The sequence below is a fragment of the Gavia stellata genome, chromosome 8 (assembly GCF_030936135.1).
Source record: "Gavia stellata isolate bGavSte3 chromosome 8, bGavSte3.hap2, whole genome shotgun sequence".
Taxonomy (NCBI): Eukaryota; Metazoa; Chordata; class Aves; order Gaviiformes; family Gaviidae; genus Gavia; species Gavia stellata.
In genome coordinates, this window is record NC_082601.1 from 1,082,501 (window position 1) to 1,097,937 (window position 15,437).

Below are 15,437 nucleotides of genomic sequence, written 5' to 3' on the forward strand. Positions count from 1 at the left end.
CTTGCAAATCAGTTAATTGTGGATATGCAAAAATAAAAAATGAATCTGGGCACTTCAGTAAAATAAACTGAGCAACAATTTAGATGCGAGACAATTAAAGGCAGCGAAGTCCTGTGTTTATTCTGGGGGAGGCTGGGGAGGCAGGCAGGCTGCCTTTGAAAGGGACCTTCGCATCGGGTTACACCGAGCCAGCTCCCTTCGCTTTCTGTCAGTTCTACTGATCAACCTAATTACATTTACATCAGTTGGACAAACAGATTACGGTATCTTGGTCAGACAGAACCAAGTTTGCCTTATTTAGTTAAATAAAGCCTGTGGAGGAGAAGCAGTGACACGCATCCAGCTGCAGCACTGCCCTACTGCAGGGCGAAGGCACAGCCCCACCGCAGCAGGGCCGGCTGGGTGTAGCTCTAAAAAAACCACAGCTGACGCTGAATAAAAATAGCCTCACCTGCCGAAACATGAAAAGTTTGACCGCAGCCCCAGCCTGCCGAGTCGCACTGAGCAGTCTCGGGCTGCAGTGGTTCAGAGGAGGCAGACAAAGCATGCCGGCCGATGCTGGCATTTGCTGAGGATCAAGTTCAGTTAAATATACAGTTAAAACTTCCCAAGATTTTACAGAAACCAGTCCCCCTGCTCGTATCCAACTGGATAATCTAACGTACGTGACAGCCCTTGCAGAAGGCTGTCGTGAAAAAGCCGAGCAAGCTAAAGGCTTGCTCAGGGGAGCAAAATTTAATCTCTGCCTTTATTTGCAAAATAAGACGAGGCGAGATTATCCCGGCGCATGCCTGCATCAGCAGCATCCTCTGAGTGAAGAAAGTATCGATTCTGAAACGCAGCCTGTAATCGCCAGCCACAGCAGCCCTGCACATGCTTTGTGCAGCCAGCGCTCCTGTGTCAGGGTACGGGCATGCAGAAATCGGGGGGGCTGGTTCAATAGGGGAACGAGGACAAAAGCCTTGAGGCAGAACACACCTCACAAACCTGAAAACCCCTCTTTTTCAGCGAGGATAAACAACACTTACTTAGTGGCAAAGATTCATCCCCACTGAAGATGGTTTTCTCTCCTCAACAGATGCAATCAGTTCGTATCTGACACGGGAAACACCCAGCTCAGGCATCAACGCTTAAATATTAATGTTGCTATGATATTCCATATCGTATTTCTACAACAGGCTGCAGCGCGCAAGTGAACATAAGTCGCAATAAATCTGAATTTTTGAACATTCAGTGGAGAAACCGTGCAAAGCAAGGGAACCCAGCCACACAATACCGTTCCAGAAAAACTCCTATTCACTTCACTTCTGCGTTGAGTAGCAAATTCAGGATCGTGACCCAAGGCAATTTTAGTGCTGCAGAATATTTGGGACGAAGATGATTGTAGTGAACGTTTTCTGACATTACTTACACACTGCAGATTATGATAAAATTCATAATCATATACTCTGGAGGTATCGGTCCTGCTTATTTCTGTGGGGGACATGCAGAGGGGAGCTGTTCTGGCTGCACGTATACAACCCCTGTATTCAGCACAGCTACATCACAGCTGTGGAATATCCCCATTACAAGTGTAAATTAAAACCTATAAAATAATATGGAGATTATAAAAATTGCGTTAAAACTGGTAACAGCTTTACTGATTTACTGACAATGAAAATATATAGCATTTTTTCTGTCAGAACATTTATCAACACATGGCAACCCTGGACTAACTTGACATGTAAAATGATCAAAATGGATTATGAAATCTCTTCCATTCATTTCTATTGATTTTAGTTATGATAAAATTCATCAGTGTGCAAAGGAACACTTGCGACTGGCATTTCCCCCCCCCCCCAAAATCCAGGCCAATTGGCTGGCTGTAATTTTAGTATGAGGCGGCAGTGCAGAATGCCTTACCCTGCGTGTCATCGGCGAACACACACAGCTCCTACATCCCAAGAATGCTAAGTGCTGCATTAACTCCTAATTTTCACTTTTAAACTATGAAGTGCTAAATTCTGAGCTAAAATGGGAAAGCATGGACAAAATTCTGTTGTGTTTTCTAAGAAGCATCTACCTGAACATTTTTCCTTTAAAAATAAACTTTTTCAAAGCTAGTCAAAGTTATTTTTGTAACTGCCACAACAAACTGCCAGTGAAGGGACCGTTTTTAATCAGTTTATTAATTCATGCTTTCAGTTCTTACTCAGTTGAAAACAAGGCACATTAAATACATCCTCTTCTTGCTCTATAAATGCATGCGGCTCATTCTGTATATCAAAAGTAATAAATAATGGCAGTAAAACACCAAGACAGTTATAAAAATGACAACCCAGCCTCAAACACAGTATTTAACAGTTCGGTCTAGAACAGTAACCTAACAAAATACCTAAGTGCCACATGTAAAACGTGCAGTGTGTACGTATGTGTGTAAGTATATACGCATGTATTTATAGACACATACATAAACACACTGTACATATATGCATCCCCACTCCCCCAAGCGTGCAGTTTATTTAAAACACCAAATAAACCCCCCATCCAGAAAGCCAACTCCCACCTCAAACAAAAAAAAAAAAGGGGGGGGGGGGGGGGGAGAAAAATACCACATTACTGTTTTTCCACCTAGGATCAGAACAATGCAAGACACTGACATTTTACAACTCTTTCTACAGTACATTCACATGGAAAAAACCAAACAAACAAAAACAACAAAGCCAGCATTCCTGAAAATAAATGTGAGGTGATAAATAAATACTCCCAGATTTTTCCCATGTATAGATTTAGCGGTTTTAAGTAACACATGCAACCCTCTCTTGTTGCACAAGGTAGTCACACAAGATCTTGCTGTGCCATACAAAAGAGCAGAGAAGCATGACAGTAAAGTGCCTAAGATGCAAAGCAAATTCATATCGGAGGACACACGTATAGCCAAGAAAATCCCGAAGTCACATTCTGTATTACTAAAACAAGAGAACAAAGAGTATACTTTGGGTACAAAGCAGAAAATCCTGGCTTGACAGGTAAACTTGTATTATTAATTCTTAACAGTGCCATTTCTAGAGGAGCAGAGGATAATTTTTCTTTAAACCATACAAAAGATGTTAAATATTGTCAATATTTTTCTTTATGTGGCCTGGAAAAGGTGTCATTACTTTTACTTATTTTTTTTCCCCTTAAATTATTGTTAATAGTAGAATCCTAAACCCCTTCCCTCCTTACCTTGCTCACTGAACCAAAATAACCTATGTATTGTACATTCATTTCCCTCCAATTCTGCAGTACATGTAAAAGCTGTTACTGTGTTCTTATATGAAAAGGGTTTTGGAAATACAAAGCTGTGTCAAACATTACATACTTTACCTGAATACACTGGAACATATTTCAAAACAAAAAGTTTACAGGACCACAGAAATAAACCCCTTTGTTCATAAAAAAATTCTTACATAGTCAAATGTGCTAACTCCTCATTCGCATAGCCTGTGCCTGACTAGCACAGGGCTTGAAGCAAAAAAGCCATAACCCCTTAACAATATCTGCGTTTTGGTACTAGGCAGCATCAAAAAAAAATTTAACATGCAAAAACCATCTGAAAGGCATTTTACCCGAGACCGTCTCCTTCCCTCCAGATTTTACCAATTGTTTGGACTGACAGAAATATAACCATTGACTGAATTTTAAGTGAGGCTTGCCCTTTTTTTATTTTTAAATCTACTATTTTTAAACACCTGAATTTTGAAATTTTTTTAAAGGACTCTGCCTCTCCAGACAAACACAACATATGCACTTACTATGCTACATACAAACACTCCTCAGCATCTCCATTTTGCGTATGTGATCATTTTCCCTTTTAAAATACCAGAGTAATCTTTGCTGTTCATTCCTGTACTGTTACTTTCCATTAGTGAAATTGGTGACATCAGTTAAAATATATCACATTTTACACAAGTAGATATTCTGACACCTCAGAACTGAAGCTTGTTTTGAGTTGTAAATTGGTATTTATACTCAAAAGAATACAGCAGAATAACAAATTCATCAATAAACCATTCTTACTTTTTTCCCTTCCTTGTTCCACATTAGGCAGAAACCTTCCATCTGACCTTGAACCTAGTCAATCTAACAACAGAAGGGCAAATAGATACAACATGGTTGACAACAGCTCGAGTGAGTGATACTAATTTTTTTTTTTTCATTAATCTGCTGAAAAATAGCCCTTTCACTTTTATAGAAAAGTTAGTGGAATGCAAAACAAGTTTCATTGTTTCACTTTGTGTTTGAGCATTTTTAAATAAACAATTAAGACTGCTACGCTATCAAAACCTGCCATATTCTACATATGATCAGTGTTTGTCCAAAACTGGAAACAGTAGGAAGCACTTTACAGCATAAAACACCACCTGCTAGACAATGCTACTTATTAAAGGAAGCTTATTTTTATTAATACGGGAGAAAGGAAAGCTGTCCCCTAGCTAACAACTGAATTATTAGTTTGGGTGATTAATCAAGATGTCTCGTAGTTTTCCAGCTTCATACTGCTGATATTTTTGTCTGGCCAAGTATTGGTACCACTGAAATAACAGCACTCAAAAGAGCAAAACCAACCATGGAAGGCTCATGACAGTTCTTCACCGTAATCACTACCTCAGGAAGCGTCAGTTGTGTTCCTTTTGCGATACTACCTCCAATCCAGAACAGCAGCTTTCCCTCTCTTGCTCTTTGTTGAAGAGGACAGATCAGCAGCTTTTAAGTACTAAACGCATATTTGCAAAACTCGATGCAACACATTTAAAGGCAGGATTCACTTTCTGAGCATCACTTTCTTTGAAAGTAAAGGTGATGTAAAAGTTAATGAACAAGGCAGTACGTGCACGTGTGCTTGTCTGCGCACCCATGTCTTTCCAGACTGTACTGCTGAACTCTTGGTAATAAACCCCCGTGTCTGAAGAATTCCCAATCCAAAAGGCCACATACTGGAGTGTTAAGAGCTGCACAGAAAACCATTAATAATGAAAACAAATGCACCAGTGTATTTTTGCAAGAGCTACACTGACAGACAGATACCGGTCATCTTGAACAAGCAAGGACAATCAGAAGCACTGGAATGTTCTTCAGCAGAGAGACGCAGCTACACATCTCTGTTAGCTGCGGCTGCGAGCAGATGTGTTTGAACTCACAGTCCACCACCGCTCCGGTCCACCGGAATCACCACCCTCTGATGCAGATTCTCCTCGGCAGTCTTCATGAGCACAGCCAGCCGGCTTCCAGACACATGGCCCTTCTGAATAGCACTCATGAGCTTAAGACACAAGAGGGAGAGCATCCTGTTAACTCATTTGCAAGACAAAGAACAAAGGTAGACGGTACAGCCCCTCTCGGAAAGACCTCAGCAAACAGACGGACAGCAGGGTAACTGCAACCGATACCAGTCCCTGAGCAGACGCCACACAAGCCCTCCACCAATACAGCCTACGGGGCACAGAACCCCAGCAGTGTCACGCAGCTTGGTGCTATTAGCTCTTCTGCACGAGAAATGCGCGGACGCGGCTGGCTGTCCTGCCCCTGGGCCACCGACGGTGGACACTGACACGCTTCCAGTCTAAATGGCCGAGTTAACACTTGCTACCGGCTCCTGGACAAAACAGTTAATGAATATACAGAACTGATTTTTCCGTATATAAAGCAAAACTTCTGTATGGTTTCAAAGACTCCCCTCAAAGCTCATTTACATTTTCCAGAAATGTCAGTGAAGGTTTTGGCAAGGCATGGGTGGCAGGAAAAGTAGAAGTACCAAGTACAATCCATTTGGAAGTAACAGTGCAGGCAACCATCAACACCAGGGGTTTTTCAGTGACATTTAAGAATGTAGGAGAACCTGTCTATTTCATGGGTGCTGCTTTTTTTTTTCTTTAAATATCTGAAAGATGTAACTAATAGAAGACAACCATTCCTGATCTACCACTGACCCTGGGCCATACCCTTCTTCATTCATATACCCTTCTTTATAGAGATAGTGTACTTGACTTCCCACAATTTTTTCAAATCCAAATTCCTTTATGGACTTTTTAAACTAATTTGCCTTTAAGTCCTTGAAACTGGACTCAGCTCTATCTTAACGAACACACTCGAGTGCTAAGATCTTAGTTAATTCTTTTTTATCCCATGGATAAAGAGAGCATTAGACTTGAAATTACATGCAGTCAGCTTCTCAAGGACTACTATGGAAAGCAGTCGGCACTTACAAAATGCAATTTCTTACTGCCATTGAGTCCTAAAGATCCTTCAGATTTCTTCCCTTCCATTGCAAAATCTATTAATTATATCTGCAGCTGGACCTATGCAAATGTGGTATCAACCCTGTCAAAGGTGGAGCGAGTACCTGGGAGGGGAAGGGAACCCCGTGCTTTACAGACCCAGCTAAGGCTGGAAAAACCTCCCCACACTGGAAGGCATTTTGATTACCCTGTGCAGCCCGGAGGCAAGGCAGATGACTGAGTCGGGAAGGAGAGGACCAGCAGCAGTAAGAGCAGTAGCTACAGCCAGCAAGGGAAGCCCACCATCGCTTGGGCTTAGCATTCTCCCTCACCTCCCTCCCCACTTCCAGAGCGATCCCTATGCACAGACAGGGAGGCCCGGAGAGGAGAGGCACTGCCCTCACACCCATTTGCGCTCCTTGACCATACACTCGACTACCAGGCTTGTGTCTGTCTGGTCTGACTATACTGCACGCTCTTTGGGGAAGTGGCCACAAAAAAGATGGCTGATCCCTCTGGCACTGCCATGAAAACAAGAGTTTCTGGTACATGGGTCTGTCAGGACCCCGAAGGAAATCTGCTGTTGGGAAAAAAGCTTCCTCCTGATTTAACGTGGGGATATTTTTGCTTTTACATACCAAAACTAGTTCCCAAAGTCCCCCTCCTTTCTTGAGCATAAACGACAGCAGCACTAGGCTTCCATATGCAAGTCTTCAGAAAAAGTCACTGTTGTAAGACAGCTCCGTGTGCACCTAAACACTGTCAGAGCTCTGCCACCCTGCCACGGCGGAACAACCTGTTTGTATTAAACGCTGATCAATGCAGTCCGCTTTCTCTTTGTGAAACACCTGTAAGTATCGGTGTCTGCCGGGACCAGTTCTCAAGACCATTATTTGAGTTACCCTGGCAATCTGCAGTTGGCCAAATGAAAGCACTTGGCATTGCTCTGTTCCCCACCCAGAGCGCTACGCAGCCACCCTGGTACAACGTGTTCCTATATTCTAATATAAATGTCCACAAATATTTGCAGACGGCTTTCCACAAGCATTCTGCGGTAAAATGCAATTACTTGAAAGTTTTCAGAAAGCAAACACAAAAGTATTGGGAACTGACTTAACAGATCCATTAAAAAAATTAAACAAACATTTAATGTATTTTGTTCCTTCCATGGCAACCTCCTGTTAATTTGATTACCACACTTCCTACTTAGCGCTTGGCTACGCAGCAGCTCCCCGTGTGCTGCTCTCTGCCTCTCCAGGAAGGAGGTGCATAGGCACAAGCGATCATTACTGCAGTGCCAATCACTAGTGTTAAATATTTAGGTTGCCTTGTGAAATGCATAGGAGAAGCCAGCAGCCACAGAGTTACACAGTTTTACAAAAGTAACTGTGAAACCATACCAAAACAGTGACTTTTTATATTTCACAGGTATAATGACTTAGGGCAGACAAGCCCTAACAAGACTATTCAGCACAGTAAAGCAAAAACCCCCGAAAGCCACCAAAAAATCCACAGAAGACATAATTACTACTTGTTTCAACTTAACCACAATGTGTCCAAACTAACCAAATTATAGTTTAACACAGCCCTGACAGTAAATGGTGGGTTCCCTGCCACAAGTTAAAAGTTTTCACATGCAAAGGGATGTAAGGGGAAGACCCTTTTCAACAGCCAGAAAACCAGCTGTGATTTTCTCTTATATTTGAATACGTAAACATGAACTCCCAAAGCCATTGTTTCTTCTTTCCCCTCCTGTGGTTTGTCTGGGGTTTTTTTCTCCCCCTTCCCCCAAGTGCATTTCAGTTACCCAGCTAAATTGCTGCATTTTAGGCAAATAAATAGTCCTTTTTTCTAATGCTGGACACAACCTGTGAAAATTTTCTGCATTTAGATTCAACAATGCTGCTCTTATCTACAGCTCATCTCGAGAGAGACAATTACCATTTCCTTTGCCTTGATCTTGTTTGTTTAACTTGACACAGTGAAGAAAGGGCTGACATTGACCAAAATCCCCAGCATTAATTTATCTCATGTTCGGCATTCATCATTGCCACCATGCAGGAAAGACATGGCAGTCACTTGAAATACCACACCAAGAAAGACTCTACAAAAACAAAGCTGGCGGGCAAACTGCATATCCAAGAGGAGCTGGGCAAACAAACATTTCAGTAGCACCCTTAATTTTATTTTAAAGCCCTGCAAAAAAGCAGATATGTGGGTTACCAATGTAATGTCTTTCATACAAACTGAGGTAACGTTAGCCAATCCAGGAGTTAAAACGGACTGGATGTGCTTTAACCACAAGCTCATTCTTTAAAATATTCAAAATAGTTTAGAAACTACTAATCACTTAAGAGACTCAGATAAATGTCAGCATGCGTAACTGTGCCATATACCTTCCAATGGACAACTATATCATTTTAAATATATTTAAACAGCATTGCTGTATTAAAAAAGCCAAATTCAGGTCTGTACTGTGGCATACTTTGTAAATTGGACCTGTTCTTTGGGCCTCATTGTTTCTGCACGTGAAAAAAATATCCTTGAATTTCAAACTTGCTTGAGGATGGCTCTGCGTGTCACTTATCTTGTGATCTGGCAAAAAGCATCAACACTAGGGTGTTTACTCAATTTTAACACTCACGTAGTCTCCAACCCAGCCCTTCAGCAGAGAGGGGAAAAAATAAATACCTATGCCTTTGATCATTAAAGTTACAGCTTCTCTTGTAACAAAGGAACACCTACCTGCAAAAACTCATTGAGCTCAACCTGTCCATTTTTGTTCAGATCCACTTCATTTAGAATATCATGAAGCGTATTTTCAGCAATTTGCACGCTGATGCTCTAGACAAAAAAAAAAAGCACAGAAGTAAGTCGACTGGATTGTTGAACACTATTTATGCCACAGTCTGAAATTTAGATAAGATGCTTAAAAAGGAAACTAAAAGAACACAGGGAAACATTACCTCCAAGACACGCTGCACATCCAGTATAGTAATAAACCCTTTCTTCTCCTTGTCAAACATGTGGAATCGCTTCTTGTACCTGCAAGATAAGGATTATCAGTGGGAAAAACTGCACTCAGAAGAATGACAGGTATTCATTCCTAGCAGCATAGGGAACTCTCTTACTTTACTTACCTTTCAATATCTGAAGGCAACAGACTGATTTCAGAGCTGTCTGTTAATTGATCTGATTTTACTTTGTAGCCCATTTCATAATAGAGAAATTTTTTAGCAGCTTCAAGTTCTTCCTACATCAAAAAAAGAAAAACTGTGTATCTGAGGAATAGCAAGATCTTACACAATTATTTCTAATATAGTATTTATTAGCTTCTTCCACTTAACTAGAATTCATGTAAGGTCCAAAAATGGTACCTGAAACGTATTTTAAAAAAATAAGTTAAGCTTAGGCACTTTTTGTGCTTGAAAAGAGATATCAAGTCTAGTAAAGACTTCTAATTACTGAGTAAACGCTTTTAGAACCATACCAAGCCTTCAGTCACACATGGTATGTCTACCTATTTCATGAAGAATGGCACTTGCAGGTCAGGCCTACAAAATGCTGTTTGACTCACAGCTGGTATCTTAGTACAATGTTTCACCCATCTAAAATCAGCAAAAAAAACCCTCCTAAAAATCAGGAGGCTCAACACTAGGCAGGTTCTTTATGTTTTAAACTAGTTTTCTTGATGGTAGCAAAATTAATTTATTACCTGAAAGTTCAGTGCAAGGTCTTCCATAGCCAGTTTTTTAATGAGCAATAAACACCTGACATACATAAAGTACTGTAGAACAGAGTTCTTTCTACAGCGATGGATACACCAAACACAGTTCTAAGAGTGATACAAGCATCTGCCACATGGGCACCGATATCAAATAGTCCGCACTGCAGTTAACAAACACGAGTAAGCATGCCAAGTAACGGTCGCAGTAACAGAAAAAGATTCCCAGGCATGTGTATGTAAGCTGCTTCATCTAGCAAAGACTTGTTCGGGAAGGCCTATTAGGAGACCAACTAAACTATACTGGACTACTGTTACATACTTCAATCTAAGCACACAATTTAGCCTTGAAGTCCCAAACCAACAAAGACTTATTTAATGGTGTTACTATAAGATCTAAATTAACGAACGCTCTTCTGGATAGGCATTGAATTGCCTCGTCTGTCAAGTTGAAATAGAGCACATGCAAGATTGCTGTAAAAATGTAGCACTTCAAAAAGGAGACTTGCCCAGAAGAAACCCCAGTGGACATTCAGGGAAAGCAGAGACTGCCTTGCTGGCATTTGTAAGCTCACACATGCCAAAGATGGCTTTGTAAGTCTTACAGGTGCATGCAGTACTTGTTGATTTTCCTTCCTGCAGGTTACAGTGAGAAGGGGTGCCTAACTCCCCAGCTACGGGCTGCTGGAGTTAAGGCTGTCCATGCAACCATATACCGTCATGCTGGTTTCAAATTCTTCACTTTGCAAGCTTCCAATTTTCTAATCTATTGTTATGGAAGAATTGATATAGCTTTGTTTAACATAGTAATGAGCAAAATCTCATTGGGTAAGGGTGAGACTCCTCTAACTTCAAACACCTCTGACTATGAGGTTGCCTAACATATGTGCACACAAGCAACAAAGCTCACAACTGGGACATGATGGTATCCCTGTCTTTATGCACTCCTGTGGGGAGGCTTCAGGATCACAGCAGGTCCTCTGGCTAGCAGGATTCAAGTGAGCTCCTTCCAGAATGTTAACCAAACTTCTAACTGGCTAAAAGGTTTCATGAACAGTCCAAGGGAAAATTCCCATCTCCTTTGGAGTGGAAGAGCTAGGTGAGCATTCACAGGTTCTGTTTGCTTCAGAGTGAAAGAAGTCCCAGACCACGTGTCCCATTTGGGTACAGCACCCCTTGCACTGCCCTTCCTCTGCCGTACTCTGGACAGCATTACAAGCGCAGCCTCCAGTATTCTAGGCATTTATCTTTTTATGATGACAGAAAGAAGTGATAATCAGTACCTAACATGATGTGATAGTTCAGAAAGGGCAGGATTCACATCAGTAAATGGGATGTCTCATCTAAGCTAGTTATCCAAGGTACTCCTGACAGTTTGTGGAGATCTAAACAGGGCCATAGGGTGCAATTCAATGCATTGCACGGCAGATGCCTTCATTAGGGTAAGTCATTGGACCAACGTTTGATTACTACAGAGCAGGCATACAGAGACTAGTTTTGATAAAGACAGCCTGTTATCAACACTGCAAGTAAAGTGAGATGAGTCCCAGGCTGTATGTCTGAGCACAGACCCACTGGGGGCATAGGAAGCTAACAATGACCTTAAACATTAATTTAGGCCAGAGAATGGCACAAACTCAGTATCATCACTTTTCAAAAGACACAGCAGACAAAAAGGAGTGACACAGATTACAAGATCCTCCTTTTCAGAGGCAGATCTGTTGAAAAGTGTCAGTAAACAAAGTATTTGAACAGGAATAGGATGGTAATGCCAAGTCTGCTTTAATTTTTGAAGTTGGGGAACACCAGGACACAGATCTTCACTTTCCCCTCCACCCCCCCGGGCCAATACCAACTCGTTTCACAGCTATTTTCGTAACATCTTTATACTGAAATACACCAAGTGAATCATTCAGGAAGAAAGCATCACTTGAAGTTTTCTATTCAACTAATTTAGATTGTTAACATGGAAACTACTTAAGAAAAACAAAACTGTTTCAGATGAAAAAGGCCCTTTGTACCTTTTTTTTCTGCTCACTCCAGTTAAGTTCTTTCCCCATTATATCTATGATTCTTGGCAGGGCTTCCTCTGCAGCCTGCACATTGAGAAAGGCCAAGCGAGTACGTCGTGAAATCATATCCACTGCCGTGCGGGCATACTCTTTAACACCATAGACAACCTAGAACAATACGACAAGGGGAAAAAATGCAGATGAGAAAGCAGACAGGCATTGTCGGAAATTATGTTTAGTATCACAAACTGCACTGCTGGGCTGGCTATGCTGAATGAACTTTCTGTAACTAGTTCCCACCCAACCAAGAGAAGGGTTTGAAAAGCTCCCTTTTCCTTGGAACATTTTATAAAATGCATCTGGGATCAAACGTGTATTTTTTGTTTCATATATACACTATATAATTATAAATATTTAATTATATAAAAACATATTAGTATGTGTACATATAAACATAAAAACAAAGAATGCTCTGGGGAAGGGGAAAAACAAGAACAGAAAAAAATATCTGGACTTCACCAAGGAAAGGGCTTATGGAGATATTTTACAGAGTGAGACTGACCTGCTCTAGAACGTGCTTATCCCAAGAAGAGAATCAAAGAACATTACGTAGTTTTTCCACATACCTCAGCTTCAATATAAGGAAATTCAGATACGAGACGTTTTCCAACAATAGGCCATCTCTTTCCTGTAACTTGGGCTATTTTGGCCACCTCAAAAGCCTTGTCACCATATGTCGAAGCTAGATGCTGAGCTACCTACAGAGTTGAAAACAAATTCAGTTTGCTTTTGAAAGCACAAATACACACATGTCTTTCTTGTCAATTCTCTTATCACCAATAACAAATAGGCTGAAGAGGGTATTAGATTTTGATTGTGTGGGAGGAAACTACTCGCATTGTGAATGGGTTAGACCAGCACTGACACCACTATGTATGTATCAATGCAACTGTGACTAATGATGCTCCAGTTCTTCTGCTACACTGTCATCACATCTGAAGTATAGATTTTGCTGGGCTCAAAGGAAGACAGAACCCAGCATGTCATAACATTTTAAAGCAGGAAACAGTCAAGATTAGGAGGAATGGAAAAGGGAAGAAAAGAAGAACAATTACTAGAATTTATTTTTGTTAAAACTATCTTTGCCCCGGTCAGATAATAAGCTCTTATCAGGCTCAACAGATGTTAAGCTGGTCTTAGATGATGTCTTCAGCTTCTCAGCTGAAGTTATGCTGGTATTAGATCTATCGGAAAAACAAAACCCTCGAACACAGAAACATCAGAGCATCAATAGAAACCATGACTCACCTCACTTTCAAGTCCATAGTCTTGGACCAATCTAATGTAGAGAGTGGGACTCCAGTCCTCGGCCCCTTGCAGCTGCAGTCCAATGGTCTTACTGGAACCCGCCTTCAGATTGTGTGCCTGAATAGCTGCATCAATGGTGTCCTGCGCCATGGCACGGTAGGTTGTCCACTTCCCACCTGTAACCACACATTTACTTCTTTATTTGGGGAAAGCAAGAGGAATAGGAGGTTGTTATGTACTATACACATTCTATGTATCACATTTTTCTTACTAGACTTGCTCCAACAAGCCAGTCATGCTACCGCTGACAGATCATTATCTAGTTATAGGAACATGAAGGATTATCCTGTAATAAGCAAAGTTTTGAATGAAATACACTGGGGAAGCTCAAGAAAGCTATACTTTAAGAGAACTTCCAGTACCTGCTATCGTGACAAGGCCACTATCGCTAACGGTAACAACATGATTCCGAGATATCGACTGCGTGTCTTTGGAGTTGGGGTCTGTGACCAAAGGACGAATGCCACTCCATGCTGCCAACACGTCTCCTCTTCTCACTGTCCAGAACCAAAGATCAGCCAGAGTCAGCCAGGAACTGATGGGTATTTACCTCATATCCCTCCCATGGTCTTCATGGCATTGCCTCCGAGTAGATACTCACTGTGAAGCAAGGACCGCACCACACCACCCTTGTTAGTTAAGCAACTCAAAAAGCTGGAGAAGATTCTCCAAAGTAATGGAATAAGCTGGGCTACAGAATTAAAAACAGCACTGCCCTGATTGGTATCAGTAATACTCTCCAGCCCAAAACAGAGACAGACAGGTTCCTTTTTCACACTGGTTAAAAATCCAACAGAATAGAGATATCCTGGGTACTGATCAACCAAAGGAGTGTCAACTGTCAAACCGTCTGATCAGCTCAAAAAAATCCCAAACCCAAAAAACAAATCCTACCAAAAATAGAACATACATCCCCCAGCACCAAGTCTTCTCCTAGTTTGCTTGTGCTGACAGGACAGTCCTTATATTACATCTTAGAAACCAAAACAAAGTTTGTTCCACATGAGCGTAACGTTTGCTTTTAGAACTTCAAAACTTCTTCTCTAGCTTGTAGGTTATTTTTCCAAGTTTTCCTCTTAACAAGTGATCTTTACCCACAGCCTTTATCGGAAATGGAGTTACACATATGCACAAGGAGAAAATTTATTGGCAAGGTTGTGGTCGGCTGTCGCACATCCCCAAAGCTTGAATCCCACGCCAGCATTTGTCATTGCACAGCAACCTGAAAGGGCCTGGCTGACTTGTCAAAAACCACCCAACACAAGTCCACATCTCTTACAGAACCACCTCTTCCGGCCCTGCCTTCTCTTCCTCCTCCTTATCACTGCCTCAGAAACGTCGTCCCACTCCACAAGAAGCCTGACTTACTGGCCGTTTACTTCCCGCCACCCCCATGCTACTCCGCTGCTTCCTGTCCAGTTACAAGTATATCCCTAAAGCCAACCCTGACTTCTCAGTAAGCTTGGAGGAAGAAAACCTGAAGGCATCAAGTAATGACAAAAGCCCTTAGCACTTGTAGGAAAATACCCCAGCCTCCGAAAGTCACTTTTTTAATATATAAAACACGGGACGAATAGCGAATTTAATGAAATTAATTTTGTTGCTTATTGAATTTGCAATAGAAAAATTGACTGATTTGCTTTATGCTGAAGTCTTTGGAACATTCTTTTTTTATACAACTTTCAAATAGATGATAATTGAAAATCAGTAACAGGATGTAAAAATATCCCCAAAGAACACAAAATAGATTTCAGAAATCAATGGTGCTCTGCCAGCATGTTTAACCTGCCAAAATGAAGTGTTAATCACAGAAATAAGATACCATATTACGTTTATAAACTAATGAAACTAGAAAAAGCAGCATGCGTGACACTATAATTAAACAGTTGGAACACATCCAAGCCTGTGTAAGTTGATAACCCTGGCACTGTCTCTGGCAGCAAAAAGGCAGGTCTGCAGTGAGTTGATATGGCCAGCACAGTTGTTAATTCAGTAACAAGTAATCTATAAACACTGCTAATTGCATATGTGAAAAACAGCGTGCACCTAGGTAGGTTTCATTCAAAAGAATTAAACACTTCATAATGTACTCCT

The 15,437-nt window shown here is 41.2% G+C and overlaps 1 protein-coding gene across 1 annotated transcript in view; it reads right to left on the reverse strand.

Moving 5' to 3' along the window:
* Positions 1-2,597: 2,597 nt before the first annotated feature.
* The window catches only part of GPD2 (glycerol-3-phosphate dehydrogenase 2), a 62,259-nt gene continuing 49,419 nt past the window's right edge, over positions 2,598-15,437 (reverse strand). The window contains exons 10-17 of the mRNA XM_059820129.1: positions 13,706-13,840; positions 13,284-13,459; positions 12,602-12,733; positions 11,985-12,143; positions 9,380-9,492; positions 9,206-9,284; positions 8,985-9,083; positions 2,598-5,284 (exon numbers count right to left, since the gene is read on the reverse strand). Coding sequence (XP_059676112.1) covers positions 5,159-5,284; positions 8,985-9,083; positions 9,206-9,284; positions 9,380-9,492; positions 11,985-12,143; positions 12,602-12,733; positions 13,284-13,459; positions 13,706-13,840 — 1,019 coding nt within the window. The 3' untranslated portion in view covers positions 2,598-5,158. The remainder of the gene's footprint in view (positions 5,285-8,984; positions 9,084-9,205; positions 9,285-9,379; positions 9,493-11,984; positions 12,144-12,601; positions 12,734-13,283; positions 13,460-13,705; positions 13,841-15,437) is intronic.